The sequence below is a fragment of the Sycon ciliatum genome, chromosome 8, assembly GCF_964019385.1.
Source record: "Sycon ciliatum chromosome 8, ocSycCili1.1, whole genome shotgun sequence".
In the NCBI taxonomy this organism is placed as follows: Eukaryota; Metazoa; Porifera; class Calcarea; order Leucosolenida; family Sycettidae; genus Sycon; species Sycon ciliatum.
In genome coordinates this window covers 24,811,928-24,825,912 of record NC_088650.1, presented here as the reverse complement: position 1 = coordinate 24,825,912, position 13,985 = coordinate 24,811,928, and the positions used below count along the sequence as shown (strand labels likewise).

At 49.4% G+C, this 13,985-nt stretch overlaps 1 protein-coding gene across 1 annotated transcript; it reads right to left on the bottom strand.

Annotated features, from left to right (window-relative positions):
* Positions 1 to 8,652: 8,652 nt before the first annotated feature.
* LOC135822454 (iduronate 2-sulfatase-like) lies at positions 8,653 to 13,501 on the bottom strand. Its single transcript, XM_065335225.1, has 5 exons — positions 12,405 to 13,501; positions 11,406 to 11,445; positions 10,864 to 10,941; positions 9,899 to 10,099; positions 8,653 to 9,389 (listed from the first exon to the last, which is right to left on the bottom strand). Exons 1-5 carry the CDS (start codon positions 13,352 to 13,354, stop codon positions 9,132 to 9,134), a joined length of 1,527 nt encoding a protein of 508 aa, XP_065191297.1. The 5' UTR covers positions 13,355 to 13,501; the 3' UTR covers positions 8,653 to 9,131.
* Between the last annotated feature and the right edge of the window lie 484 nt (positions 13,502 to 13,985).

Here is a 13,985-nt window from a genome sequence, read left to right as displayed (position 1 = left end):
CTCGATGAGCCGTCCCCAGCAACCCCTGCTTGCTGCCACTAGAAAACCTGTGAAGTAGCCACGATCTGCATTACGATAATCGTCTTGGCTCACCGTGTTTGGGACGGAGACTTCACTGATGTGTTCTCACGTTGGCCTCCGGCTACACATAATTATAACGGATGAAAGCGCTGAGCGTTCTACGATGATTGCAATGTCCAGCGCCATCTGAAGTTCAACACCCTGCCTTTCTTCGGGGTCGCTCACAGCACAGGACTCACACCTTACCAAGGTCATGGTGCATGTAAATATTGATGTGGTCAGAAATATGAACAAGCTCAGTGATGCCCCGTCCAAACTATCATCTCTTTTCCATTCTGTAGAATTTGACAGCAATGTGTTGAATAATGGTTCATCAGTGAGATATGTAGGTCTCGGCTCGACGATTTTCACACGACCTGTAATACTACTCGCAAGTACACTCCTGCCCCAAACTCATCAGTGTCAAGCAGAACAATGATTACCTAGGGTACTGTTGCATCGCAGTGAGCATGGTCGGGCATTTAGTCTGTTGTCAATCAATGAAGATTGAAGGCCCCATCTTCGTGTCATTAGAGCTGTAACCGGAGCAATCATCGGGTGGGGTCTTGCCATGGGGCAACTTCGACGCAAACAAGTCTGCGATAAACCAAACAAGTCATTGAATGGCGACACATTGTTCAGTTGAGGAAGACGGAGGTGTACAGAATCAGGAGATCATTAACCACAGTGATCCAAATGTCCAATGGACAAACAAATTCACGAGAAGTACAAATTGGATACCATGCCAGACGTGTGTTACGTGGGTGTCGTCAAGGTTTGCTGAGCGGGAAGAAGACGGCAGCTGTAGACGGAAATCCTCTGAAACTCGATGTGGATCCGAATAGTAGACAAATCCTCTGAGGCCCTCTGTTGCCTCTCCGCTTTGCCAAAACACACTCGCTGCAAGTCACTCCTTTCCAGTAGCAGTTCGTGAAAGGAGGCCTAATGCTCTAGGATACTAATACTAATAGACGCCGGTATCAGATTATCGCCAGGACAGTTGTCAAGATCTCGTGAGACAGTTGGCAAGAGGGCCAGCACGCTTGCCACCTGTCAACGAACTGACAGGTCAGAAATGATTGATGGCGAATTTTTTTGCACCTGATCACGCTCTTTGTCACAATCGGTTGTTTCCTGAGCACAGCAGGATCGGATTCGCGCGCTGCGAGGGGAAAGAAGAGCGCTGAAGGGGAATCCATGACCGACCTCAACACAAGAGCATGTATGCATCAGGCCAGCACGTTATAACACGAACAACCACGTCCACGGGCATCAGATGGTAAGACGCATACTAACAGCGTGAAGAATAACATGTGCGTTCACTTGACAGAACCGCTGAATTAGATCAGTTCTGGGTGAGTGACCGCCAGGGTTTGCGACGGGAACCAACTCCTGTCAGACACCACGTACGAAGAGTGAGGATCGCTTAAAAACATTATGCTGCAATGATCTGAGGCTAAAGGATCTGGGAGCCGAACTAGGAATTCAGGAAGAAGCCAGGACCACGACTAAAGAACACCAGATCGGCTATACGGACCCGGAGCCCGCATGGTTACGGGGAAATAATTCTACATGATCGTACAATGTCCAGTCGAACCCATTTCATTCAAAGAAGCGGTGCATGTTCTGTGTGTGTGTGTGTGTGTGCGTGTGTGTGCGTGTGTGTGTGCGTGTGTGTGTGCGTGTGTGTGTGCGTGTGTGTGTGCGTGTGTGTGTGCGTGTGTGTGTGTTCGTGTTCCCAGCACCCAGTTGCACCAGGCTGGTTGGTAAACTAACTCCAATTGCACTTCAAGGTACTACTACCAGTGCATCTACTCTTCTAGTGTCTGCTTCTATCAAAGCAGCGTGCTGTCTGTACTGGTTAGGGTGTGCATAGGGAACTTTCTTGGCCGTCATATACACTCATAACGTTATTCCGATGGACTCCGCGTGGTGTAGACCAGGTGTGCATGGGGGGGGGGGGCGATTCACATGGCTTCGCCAGTGTGGATTAGACAGTTGTCTTGATCTGTTTCATTCAGAATCAGATCCGCTATCTTTGCTATAAACAGAAAATCTGTGGGTGCACATCCAGTGCATTTGCAGATTTGCGTGCTTCTCTTGCGACGGGCGATTCCCAACAGGCGGCGACGCCTTTGGTACATGTGTGTTTGGTACCTTCACTGGGGGCAGGGCCGCAGGGGTAAATGCAGTTGGATCCAGGGAAGGACACCCTGATGCCGTCAATCCGGTTTTCTGCAACTTATCCTCACCCACTTACTGAGATTTGGTGAGCCCATCTATAAGGATCATTTGCAAGTCCACCCAGAGTTTGGGGATTTCATGCATGTGCTGGAATATGGATACTCAGGGTTTTTGGGTATGATTGTTCGAGTTTGTTCGGTCTGTTATGTTGTGATCAGTGTGGGGATGACAGCGACCACTTGTCGCGCCGACAACGTCCTGCACTGGTCCGGTCACAAAGGGTTTTTCTGTTCATTCGTGGTCCCGTGGATATTCGAAAAGGTGAACTGAAGCATTAACACCAGTTAGAGCTATTCTGAATTCACCGATACTTCAACATCGGTCCGCCAATCTGTCAACCGCACCCCACAGTAGTCAGTGCATGCTGCATGCCGTCGTCAAACAAGGCAGACTGTGCACTACTACTAGTACTGAATACGAGGTACCGATATACTACTTTATGGTACTAGTATACAACGTCTGTACTGGGCCGGGTATGGTCGCAGAGAAAACAGTTACTGTAAATCATTATTTTTATGATCACATCATACATGTACATGGAAAATACATGCAAACAAATAATTCGATGATTTTGTGTACAAGATCTACCGGTATGCTACAGCTTGCAGTCGCCATGGCCCATGGCATATGCCTGATATGGCCCTTTATTATGGGTCAATGACTTTCGCCAGTGTCGACTGTCGCCAGTGTCGGACTCGGACTCGGAGTGCATGCATGGAGTGACGCAGCGTCCGTCTATCGTCATCGTGACTACCGTCCTGTCAGTCACCATGGTCACTGAGTCAGCGATAGTGTGATGATACCTGATACCATGGATTCGATAGTGATCGATGGCAGGCTGCCGACATGTCTCACTGCGAAAAATCATGGCAAAATAAAAGCCAAACTAATGATTCTCCGGGCTCCAGGCGCTAATATTACCATGATTACTAGTAGTACTAGTAGTACTAGGCTGGCCCCTAAACTAGGCTAAAGAAATGACAGTTTGAATGGATTGAAGAACTCGATGTCGCTGACTTATCGAATATCGTGGCTCGTGTAGACCATGTAGACGTCTGTGTAGAATAAACGAAAGAATTTCATGATCTAGAAGCCACTAACCTCCTTGAGTCGCACTCCTTTACCGATCATCGTGGACAAGTACTTCATAATAATTATTATGTCGTTATCATCGCAGCACTGATCTGGCTGCAATCAGCAATGCAAAGTAGCTCAGCGCCTACCCGGGCTCAAGCGTCTAACACCAAGTTTGGCCTGTTGTTTCTCTTGGCATGTGCTGCATACCACACGGTGGAAGCCTCTCGGCGCGCCGCTCCACTGGACATCGGTGCTACTGGCCCGGATGATCGGCTCTCCGGTGCCACATCGAGTGGAAGAGCTTTCGGCTCACACGCGGAACGCGCCGGTAAGGTCCCAGGAACACACAGCAGTGTGGGAAGCGCTTCGGCTGTCGACTATGGCTACACACTGCGGGACAGTGCTGGCTGGTCGGAACCTCCGTATGAAACTGACTTGGCGTGCAATGCATCACTAATCGATCGCTGGGAGTACGCCGAGGCATTCCGGACACTAACGGACGACGAAAGCATCACGGGCGTTGTGATAGAGTTTAGCTTGTATGAACCACGCAATCCATGCGAGGTCGACAGAGTACTGGGTGGTAGCCTTGAGGAGTGCAAGAACTTCACCAGCCTGAGCAGGGCTGACACGGAACAATGTGATGCCACAATGTCCAGGGACTTTACTGCCGGTAAAACTGAGCTGCGTGGCAACGCTACAATAGCGGTCCGCTACTTCCACCCACTGCAGCAGATCTGGTCTCGGCGCGGCAAGCCATGCCCTATCCTGAAGCTACCGCCAGACAGAGTGGCCCTGTCGGCAACACTTCTGTCTAACAAACATCTGCACGTAGAACATGTCTACATTCCCCTCGCCGTCTCCTCGCTGGCGTGCTGGAGGAACCTCTCGCAAGCGCAGCAGTCGGAAATCACTCTGGAACTCAGTCTCTCTGAGGATGCTGGTTTAGCAGCACCGGGTATCCAGAATGGCACGGCGCAGCTGTGTCAGCTACGCTACGCCAGCAAGCGAGACTTTGCCGTTCTGAACACCAACACGGAGGCCAACAGCAGCAACGAGGGCTTTGCATTCTCCTGCTGCTATGCCGATGCACCGGGCGGCGTGGTGTCGTGTGAGACGTCCATGTCGTTTTCCCGTTGGTACGACGGCAACACGATTGCAACGTTCTGGGGTTTGTTCCTGGCCATGTTGCTTGCACCATTGCCACTCATGTCTAGTCTGGCACCAGCGTCCAAACCCAGCGGAGAAGCAGCAGCGGCGGCAAAGAACACAACACCCACTGACAATGGAGCAACGGGGCTAGGCGTTGGTAGCATGGCAGGCATTGAGCTGAGTGCGGCATCCCAGCAGCCCAGTGATCCTGAGCACCGTATTGCGTTGAACTCGTCCATGACTTCCGATCGCACACCACTAATAGCTCAGCCGGCTGAAGACGACGTTTTCTCCGAAGACTTTGGCCAGGAGTTGAGTCCGGCTCTTGGGATGAAGAATTTTACAACCTGGCAGATTCTGTCATCAACCCTACATGGCAGGCTGAGCAGGCACTTTGTTCAAAACACAAACACTTCGCCATTCTTGAAGGAACCGGCTCTGGTCGTGGAGAACCCCGGCTGCATGGCATTGCGCAACTGGTTCAGTAAGTATCAGCTGCCAAGGCGACTGCGATGGCTGTGCACACTGAGCTTTCCACTGGTGCTGGTGGCGCTGAGAGCAATTGCCTATCGCTTGTCCAGCACCAACAGAGAGCTGAAGTGCATGGTGAAGGTGGATGCATCAACGCCATGGTTCCTGTTTCTGACCGGCACTGACTATATACTGCTGGTTACGTATTTTGTTGTCGGTGCATTCTGTCAACTGGCTAACCCGCAGGAGCTCGACAAGAAGCTGAAAGAAGCACCCAGCTCGAATGCGGAGCAAAAGTCCGCCCTTTTTCCGGTCCTTCCCAGCGGATATCGTTTTCCGTTAAGCAGCCAGTCCTCAAGCAATGCCATCGACGGAGAGCCAATACTGCCTGAAAAGCAATCACAAGGCTTTGTCCAACACGTTGTGGGTGTTTTCAAACGTTACTCACTGCTACACCGCATCTACCAAGATCGCATTCAGCCGCGGACATTGAAAACTTCCTACCCCTGGCTCGCTCTATGCACCCTGCTGTCAATTGTTGACTTTGCCCTGCTGTGCGCCATTATTCTCGTGGGGTGCATATATAACACTCCACTGGGTTATCTGGTTATGAGATGGAGCATCGCAGCTGGAGCGAGTGTTGCACTGCTCACTAGTACTCCCAAGCTGCGTAGTGCCCTGAAACTTGCAATCTCCGCTGCGTGGTGTGTCACACTGTTAGCCATTATCCTGCTCACCCTGCTCATGGGCACGTGGATCATCACCACCGTCAAGTTCATCATCGTGGGCATATTCTACAACATTCACAAGTACATTGACTATCTCATTCCGGTTGCCTCCTTCCTGCTGTACTTCCTCCACTTCTGGAATCGCCTGATTGAGGGCTATAATGATATCCAGACATCCGTGATTGCACATTTCCATAAAGCCATGAACGAGGAGAAACTGGTGCAGAGAATTGCCTCTGCCGTGGCCACAGACTTGCGATCAAACACGGCGTCCAAGCGTAGGGTGGCACAGTTGAAAGTTCCCGCGGAGGTGTTCGACCAGATTCTCCGTGAACACTACCCAGTTCGCTTCGGTGTTCTGAAGACCCTCGCCATGTTCCTCGGGGCCTGCATTTACCTAGCAGCTCTCAATGCCACCGTCATATTGAACAGCGAGCTGGCGGAATATTCAGATGTCACCAAGGCCCTGGTGTTGATCTTTGGCTCTGTGCTGCCCAAGGTGATGGAGAAACTGTTTGCCAGCAATGATAGTCAGCAGCAGCTTCAGCGTGATACGCACATCGAGCAAGCAGTGCGCAAGAAACTGACCGTCTGCATGGCCACGAGTACCTGAGAACCAGGACACTTGTGTAAGCAGCCCATGAACTACTTGTACAGCAGATGATGATCCACACAGCACTGTGCATGCTGCCTTGCACAGTCCAGTATAACAAATGCCTAAGATATTTGATGCTTGAGATCCGATTACTGTAATTTCACTGCGGAAATATTACCAGTACAATCTTTCAAGTCTGCACTTTTGGTGTGTCTCTTTCATACCCAACTATCCAACATGCACACATACCAATCATCACGTAGGATGTTGCTTTTTCTGTATTTAGTACACTTGTTCGCCGCCTAACCAGACTCTTTAAAATACACTGGACCATGTCTTTGTGGTACACTCTCACAACACCAACCAACACACTCTCACAACACCAACACACACTCTCACAACACCAACACACACTCTCACAACACCAACACACACTCTCACAACACCAACACACACTCTCACAACACCAACCAACACACTCTCACAACACCAACACACACTCTCACAACACCAACACACACTCTCACAACACCAACACACACTCTCACAACACCAACACACACTCTCACAACACCAACCAACACACTCTCACAACACCAACACACACTCTCACAACACCAACACACACTCTCACAACACCAACACACACTCTCACAACACCAACACACACTCTCACAACACCAACACACACTCTCACAACACCAACACACACTCTCACAACACCAACACACACTCTCACAACACCAACCAACACACTCTCACAACACCAACACACACTCTCACAACACCAACACACACTCTCACAACACCAACACACACTCTCACAACACCAACACACACTCTCACAACACCAACCAACACACTCTCACAACACCAACACACACTCTCACAACACCAACACACACTCTCACAACACCAACACACACTCTCACAACACCAACACACACTCTCACAACACCAACACACACTCTCACAACACCAACACACACTCTCACAACACCAACACACACTCTCACAACACCAACACACACAGAAGTCTCTTCTGAGAGCGCAGTGACTCGGCAATGGCTTTTATTTAAAAGTATTTCCTCTTTTATTTGTTATACTATAATTATTTGTAAGTTTACAAATATGTACACGATCGATACAACAGTCAATCGAAAAGCCGATAATTAAACAGCAAACAGCACGTCTAACAATGGCATAACAATAGCCGGGGTACTGTAAAAGCGCACACGTCCCGAAACGCAAGAGAACACCCTTGCACAGCATGTTCACACTGGAACACCACACAGGTCATCATCCAGCTTCAGTTAACACAATGCCTTGACGGCCCCTGAAAAATCCCACCGACCCCTCAATTCAATCTTGCATTCTGCCTCATGCCAATTCATCCCCTGACAATTACCCTTTGAAGCTGTATGTAACCATACAATGGCCCACGACGCGCACACCACCCCTAATGTTAAAAAAGACCCAACAAAGAAAAGCACCGCAGTTGTAATTGCCCTAGGCAAAAACAAAAGCAGCTACATGCATTTGTCTATAAAAACCCTTCAGTCCAGGGTGGGAGGGCGGGAACAAACTGAAAGGAAGAAAGGCCACTGCGAAGTGACAGGAATGGGGGGCTTGGACCGCATCTTGTAGGTGCCACATCCTGTGGAATGAAATCCAAAATCGGAGCGAATTTTGCAGCGTCTTAGCGAATCTCGAACACAGTGCTGTATGCCAGAACCGAGCAGACCCCACTATCCCAAGTCTGCAGGCAACGGAGACTGCTGTGGTTCGGCCATGTAGTGAGGGAAGGCGAAGAATCGTACTCTTTCCAAGCCCTCCTAATGGCAATCAACACAACAGACATACGACGACCCCGAGGACGACCACGTCTGAGATGGATCGACGTTGTCAAGAAAGACTTACAATGCATTAATCTGTCGCTTCTGGATGCTGTGCAATCTGCTTCTGATAGAGCTGCTTGGCTCGAAATTGTTAACAGATGCGTTGACCTCATGCAATGAGTGATATACGAACTGTCATTATTATTATTATTAGCGCAAATTGTTTCGAGTTATCCACAAAGACACGAGCTTTCCAAATCTCTTTGGCCGTTGGAAAGCGTACCATGCCTAACATTGCAGAAATTGGATCATTCCAGTAAGTTAGCAGAGAATTCCACTGATCACTCGAACCTGATTGGAATCTTTTTCCAACGTGCAGTAGAAGCTGCGACGAACTAACTTGGCCATTCGAAATTTTGAACCACTCTACCTCTCCACACTGCACTATTGGTCCACAATCAAAACACCATCCTCCATAGCGAGGAAATTCGTTCTTGGGTAGATGTTCCGTATCCTCCAGACAGCTGTTTCGCTCATTGAGAGGTCCTCAGTGGAGGTAGATAACAAATGAATAGTAGATACAGGAACTTGAATGTATTGACTTCCAAGGGCCGCAACGCCAACAAGATTCAAACACACGAGGTGCATAGCATATCAAAAGGTCAAAATTGTCAGTCAGCAGCCATTTTGCTGAATATACCAGCATGCATGGCAATTCTCGCATGCAGACACGGCAGAAATGTTCATCCCAGCACTCTTCACACCTGAGCAGTGGCAGTGGCGAGGATTGAACTGGCCAGTCTTCACTGTTGACCAGCCGGTTAGCAATCGCTGACAGGGCAGTAGCTTCAGATGTGCTAGTGAATGAGAAAAGTTCACACAATGTCATAACATTATCTTCAATTTCAAAATAAGTTTAAATAACATTTCCCAAATAATTACTTGAAAGTAGTTGGCTGTGTCCGACTACTCGCCATAGTTCTTCACCAGCAGGACATGCATCTCCTTGACAACCGCCTGCATACTGGGCTCAGCTGCCAGATTCTCATTCTCAAAGGCATTGAAATCCGTTCCCGTGTCGCCGGCGTGGTCGTAGAGCTCAACGCCGACGACGTCACTCCACTCTCCGTGCAGTCGCGTTCCGTTCCACTTGAGCCACTCGGTGTAGCGGTACTGTGTGGTGCGCACAGAGTAACCCATCGAATAGAACTCTGTACGTGGCACCTACACAGAAGCAGCAGCAACAGTAGCAGTAGTGCACAGCGAATACAAATCAGAGTAGAGACTACAAGAGAGTAATACTTAACCATTTCCCTTTCCGTGCTAATGACGCACATAGACGGCATGCGCGCCGTACGACAAACGACTAATGGAGAAAGAACTTTTTGGTCGGAAGTGTAAGCTCCGCATTGGGTGAAGTCAACTTCTTCAAAGTACTTCCACTGAAGCTGCTATCGCTACGTGCACAGCTAATAAGTCACATTGCGTTATCATACACCTTTGTTAAAGCTCAGTAATGTGTACTAGCATGTGGTCCAAGTAAATATGAGGACAAATACATCCACGACTAAACAAACGTGCAAGCTGAGTTCGGGCTTAGCCAGGGTCATGTGAAGGAACATCACATCACAAGCGCAAGCACAAGTTTACCATCCAGTGTATCCTGAAACACATGTCCAACGTCAACCCCAAGGAAGTACAGAACTTCTACTGAGGATACACAGCAACCATACCGAAAGGCAGATGTTTTCATCCCACATCCGTGATAGGTTCTTGGGACAGCGAGGAAACTGAAAGAATGCGGCATCCTTCAGCGAGGGCATGGTGTGGTTGTCAAAGTAGGGCGCAAACGACGTTCCGTTGAGATCCGGTGGGGTCGGCAGGCCAGCCAGTTCTGCAAGTGTCGGGTACATGTCTATGAGCTCCACAATGGCCTGCAAGCAATAGCACAAGCAATAGATTGTCAGGGCCACACTCTTTTCATGCATGAATTTGGGCAAAATCGCCCAGCTGTGGTTATATCCCAGATATGCATTTTTCGTAAATAGAAACTGGAATATGACATTCTGCCTCCGAGGGAGGGAAAGAAAGGGGAGGCTCTGACCAAGGGGAGGGGGGGGGCTCTGACCAAGGGCCCGGGGAGAAAGGGAAGCTGTGACCATGGCCATACAGCATGCTTCCAGCACAACTAATCGGAGAGGTTGCATGTGACGCCCCACAGATCGCATGCATGCAGATACAGAAGAAGCAAAATTTAATCATTCAACCCACTTCAAAAACCAGTAGTGAACGTCCTTTCACAACGAAAATTCATCTAAAAATCCTGTAATTTGGTCGACAACCGTACTTGGGCATGTAGGCTGTGATGCCCGATGCCGTGACAGTCATAATACTGCAGCATGTGCCTTGCACATGGACACTGGCTCCAAAGGCCCTGATGACGCTATGGTTCTGCTACACCGACTGGACAGCTAATGTACTATAGTAGAGATGTTAAACATTCCATCCTGGTCTGGAAACCAATAATGTTTAAACATCCCATCCTGGTCTGGAAACCAATCATGTTGTAGCCGCAAAGATCATACACGATGTACGGGAATTATCCCAGTCCCAGCGTATGTTGAACACACACATACACATACCGTATTTGAAGTACACATATGCATACATACACACAAATACAATTAGACGAACTTACACTGGATCTCTTCCCAGCGGTTTGTGGCTTGGATGGAACCCGCACCATCATTGGCACTCTCGCAGCCAGTTCAAAGTTCTACAAGTGCAGCACGAAAAGGAAGGAATATGGAAACTAGGAAAGCCGTGCATTTATGACGTGAGCTTTTGCAGAACATAGCGGATCACCCTACTAGGGTGGAGCAGGGGAGAACGCAAAGTTTATGATAACTCTTCTTATATTTCCAATCTTGTTCACGATCACTTGTATGAAGGTCTTATGGAGAAGGGGAAGAGAGGGTAAACGGTCTTCCCGGTATCCTATGCCATGCATGCACACACCTGAGCTTGACCGCCAGTCTACTGTCATGTGTGTGTATGTGTGTGTGTGTATGTGTGTGTGTGTGTGTGTGTGTGTGTGTGTGTGCGTGTGTATGTGTGTGTGTGTGTGTGTGTGTGTGTGTGTGTGTGTGTGTGTGTGTGTGTGTGTGTGTGTGCATGTGCATAAGACCAAAGGATGATGATTGTGCATACAAGTACGCGCGCTGAAAGTTTGCAGCATACCGTGTGTTTAGCCCACTCTCCATGCTCGCCAAGCTGCCATCTGCATGGAACCACAATCAAGGCACAACGTTCTGCAGTTATTTGCACGCCATGCGAGTAGATAACACTGGACCAGTGCATGCATGTGTAAACTGGCCAGGACTCTGAGCTGCACAGCCGAACACAGTGTAGTCCGGTGAAATGCATGAGTCACTCACTGCCTGTGTGCTGGCTGGCTGGCATGCGTTCACAATAATAACTAATTCACCCTCATAAAACAGAGAGGTTCCAGGCTGTCCAAGAGAGTGCTCAATACCGAGTGGTAGAGCTGGTTCAAACAATTAGAGGACAGAGAAAGTGTTTTTACTCCGAGTTTCACGCACTAAGCGATCATCAGATCATCTGATGATCGCTTAGTGCGTGAAACTCGGAGTAAAAACACTTTCTCTGTCCTCTAATTGTTTGAATTCACCCTCATATGCAGTAGCACAGCACGAGCGCTAGGTGAAGCCCGACCCAAAGACAAGCAAAGCTGGTGACCTGGACCAGTTTGCATTGCATTGCCATTATACATTTGGTGTATGTGTATGTTCAGTAGCACTCATATCACTTTCACAGTTTTAGGGCATCAACACGCCAGGGCTGTGTAAGCCAGAGGTGCCAAATATGCACAGTTTGGGTGAGACGTGACCTGCAATCGTGTATCAAACTATAAACTAATCAAGTTGTTTTGACTTCTGCATGAAGCAATAGAATTCTGCTCATTGAAAACCGATCACGTCAATCACCTTCAGGTAGTGCCCCCCCCCCCCCCCCCCCACCACCAACAGTACAGCCCCGGCCAACAAACACTGCAGACATTGGGCTGTGCACTGCTGTATGGTGCTCTGCGCAGCCCCAGACCTTCAAACATTGAGCTGTGAAATAGTAAAGAGTGCGTAGAGTGCATACATGATCAATGAGACTGGACTTCATTGAGCACCACTAACAGTGTCAGTCTAGTGTATGCTTACTACTTACCCATGGTCACCGTTAAGAGACACGATTGTGTTATTGCTCAGTCCATAATGGTCCAGTGCCTTTAAAACTGCGCCAATCTGCTCGTCAACGAACGACACCGCCGCATAATAGCCCCGTCTCAACAGCTGCTGGCTGTCGTGTGGCTCGGGATCATTCGGGCCGTACGCCCTCGGCCAATGGTGAATGTCCGCGGCGCCTTCGGTGGTGAACGCAATGTCCGGCATGCCACTGGGTGCCGTCGGGTGTGTTGCCGTGGCAATCATGGACGCATTGTACAGGTCGAAGAAGCGCGGCGGTGCTCGCCAGGACACGTGCGGCCGGCGAAATCCGGCGCCGATGAAGAACGGCTTGTCGGTGTAGTTCAGTGCGGCCGCTTCCAACAGTCCAATGGTGTGCTCACTGAGCCGATGATCAAAGAAGGAGTCCAGCGGTGCGTCGATAGAGCAAAACGGAGTCTTTGTCCCCTTCGGACAAGGCTCGTCAGTCACTGGGAAGTATGGTATCTCCTGCGACCAACTCAGAGGTTCGTCGTTTTTCGGGGGCAAGTTCGGGTGGTACAGTTTCCCCCCGCCCCACGTGTAATAGCCATGGTTCTTGAAATACTGCGGCAAGCTGACCCAGTCTGCGCCGACACCCGGCTCTCGGAAATGGTCAATGAAGTTCCAGGCTTTGGTCGTGTCAGGTCGACGGCCTGACATGAATGAATTGCGCGACGGTGCACACACGGCCTCTTGGCAATAGGCGCGGTCGAACACCATTGACTGGGCAGCCAAGGCGTCCAGATTAGGCGTGTGCATGTACTCGTGGCCGTAAGTCACGTTGAGCTCCGGCCTCAGGTCGTCCACAACTATGAACAGAACATTGTAGGGGCGCTCTGGAGCCGCGCATCCTGCCAGCTGCAACAAACAAGCAACTACTAGGGCAAGCGATACTCCTCCTACGCTTCTCATCTTCGTCAGTCCTTCAACTTCGCGGCTGTGGGTGAACGCAATGTCTTCATTCAGCAAGGAGGGAACCAAAATAATTATTTTCCTTCGCTAAGTGGAGAAGGGAGGAGCAGCTAGCGACCGTAAATACTAAAATAGCCATGTTTGGCTGCACAATGAATATATTTTGACAACACCTGGTAGAGGAGACGGCTCGATACCGGGACGTTTTGACAGCCAAATTTGTATAGACCCAAACCGATTATCAACGTTGATTTTTCACTCGAAATATGTTTGTGGAAGGAAACTGGCATGTTGAAGTTTGCTCTGGGGCCAGAGTCAATCGAACTGAGCCACTCCTTTGTGTTGACCCATTGCCTCCAAGTTGCCCAATTTTTCGCTTCAAAAAAGTTCAAATCAGAGGTGGCTCCAAACCGGACACGTTTTAGAGTGCACGTCAAATTCACTCTGGGTCTGAAATTAGGTAATTGCTATCGCTCCACGACGGTCAGTACAGAGTAACAATAAGCCTTGTGTGTGCTTCCATTAGTTTTGATTGGTATGCGGTGCTTTATTGGCGAGAGGTGAGCCGCTGTTTACCTGCGACAAGAAGTTGATTTTTCGAAAGTCGTAAAACTCAAGTCGCAGTGCGAAG

Bases quoted from the DNA above. Each gene is read 5' to 3' on its own strand.
- LOC135822454 (XM_065335225.1), bottom strand. From the start codon at position 13,354: ATGAGAAGCGTAGGAGGAGTATCGCTTGCCCTAGTAGTTGCTTGTTTG. The intron at 10,942-11,405 runs GTATGCTGCAAA...CTGCACTTGTAG, and splicing joins GAGAGTGGGCTAAACACACG to AACTTTGAACTGGCTGCGAG. The intron at 10,100-10,863 runs GTAAGTTCGTCT...TATTGCTTGCAG, and splicing joins CCGCTGGGAAGAGATCCAGT to GCCATTGTGGAGCTCATAGA.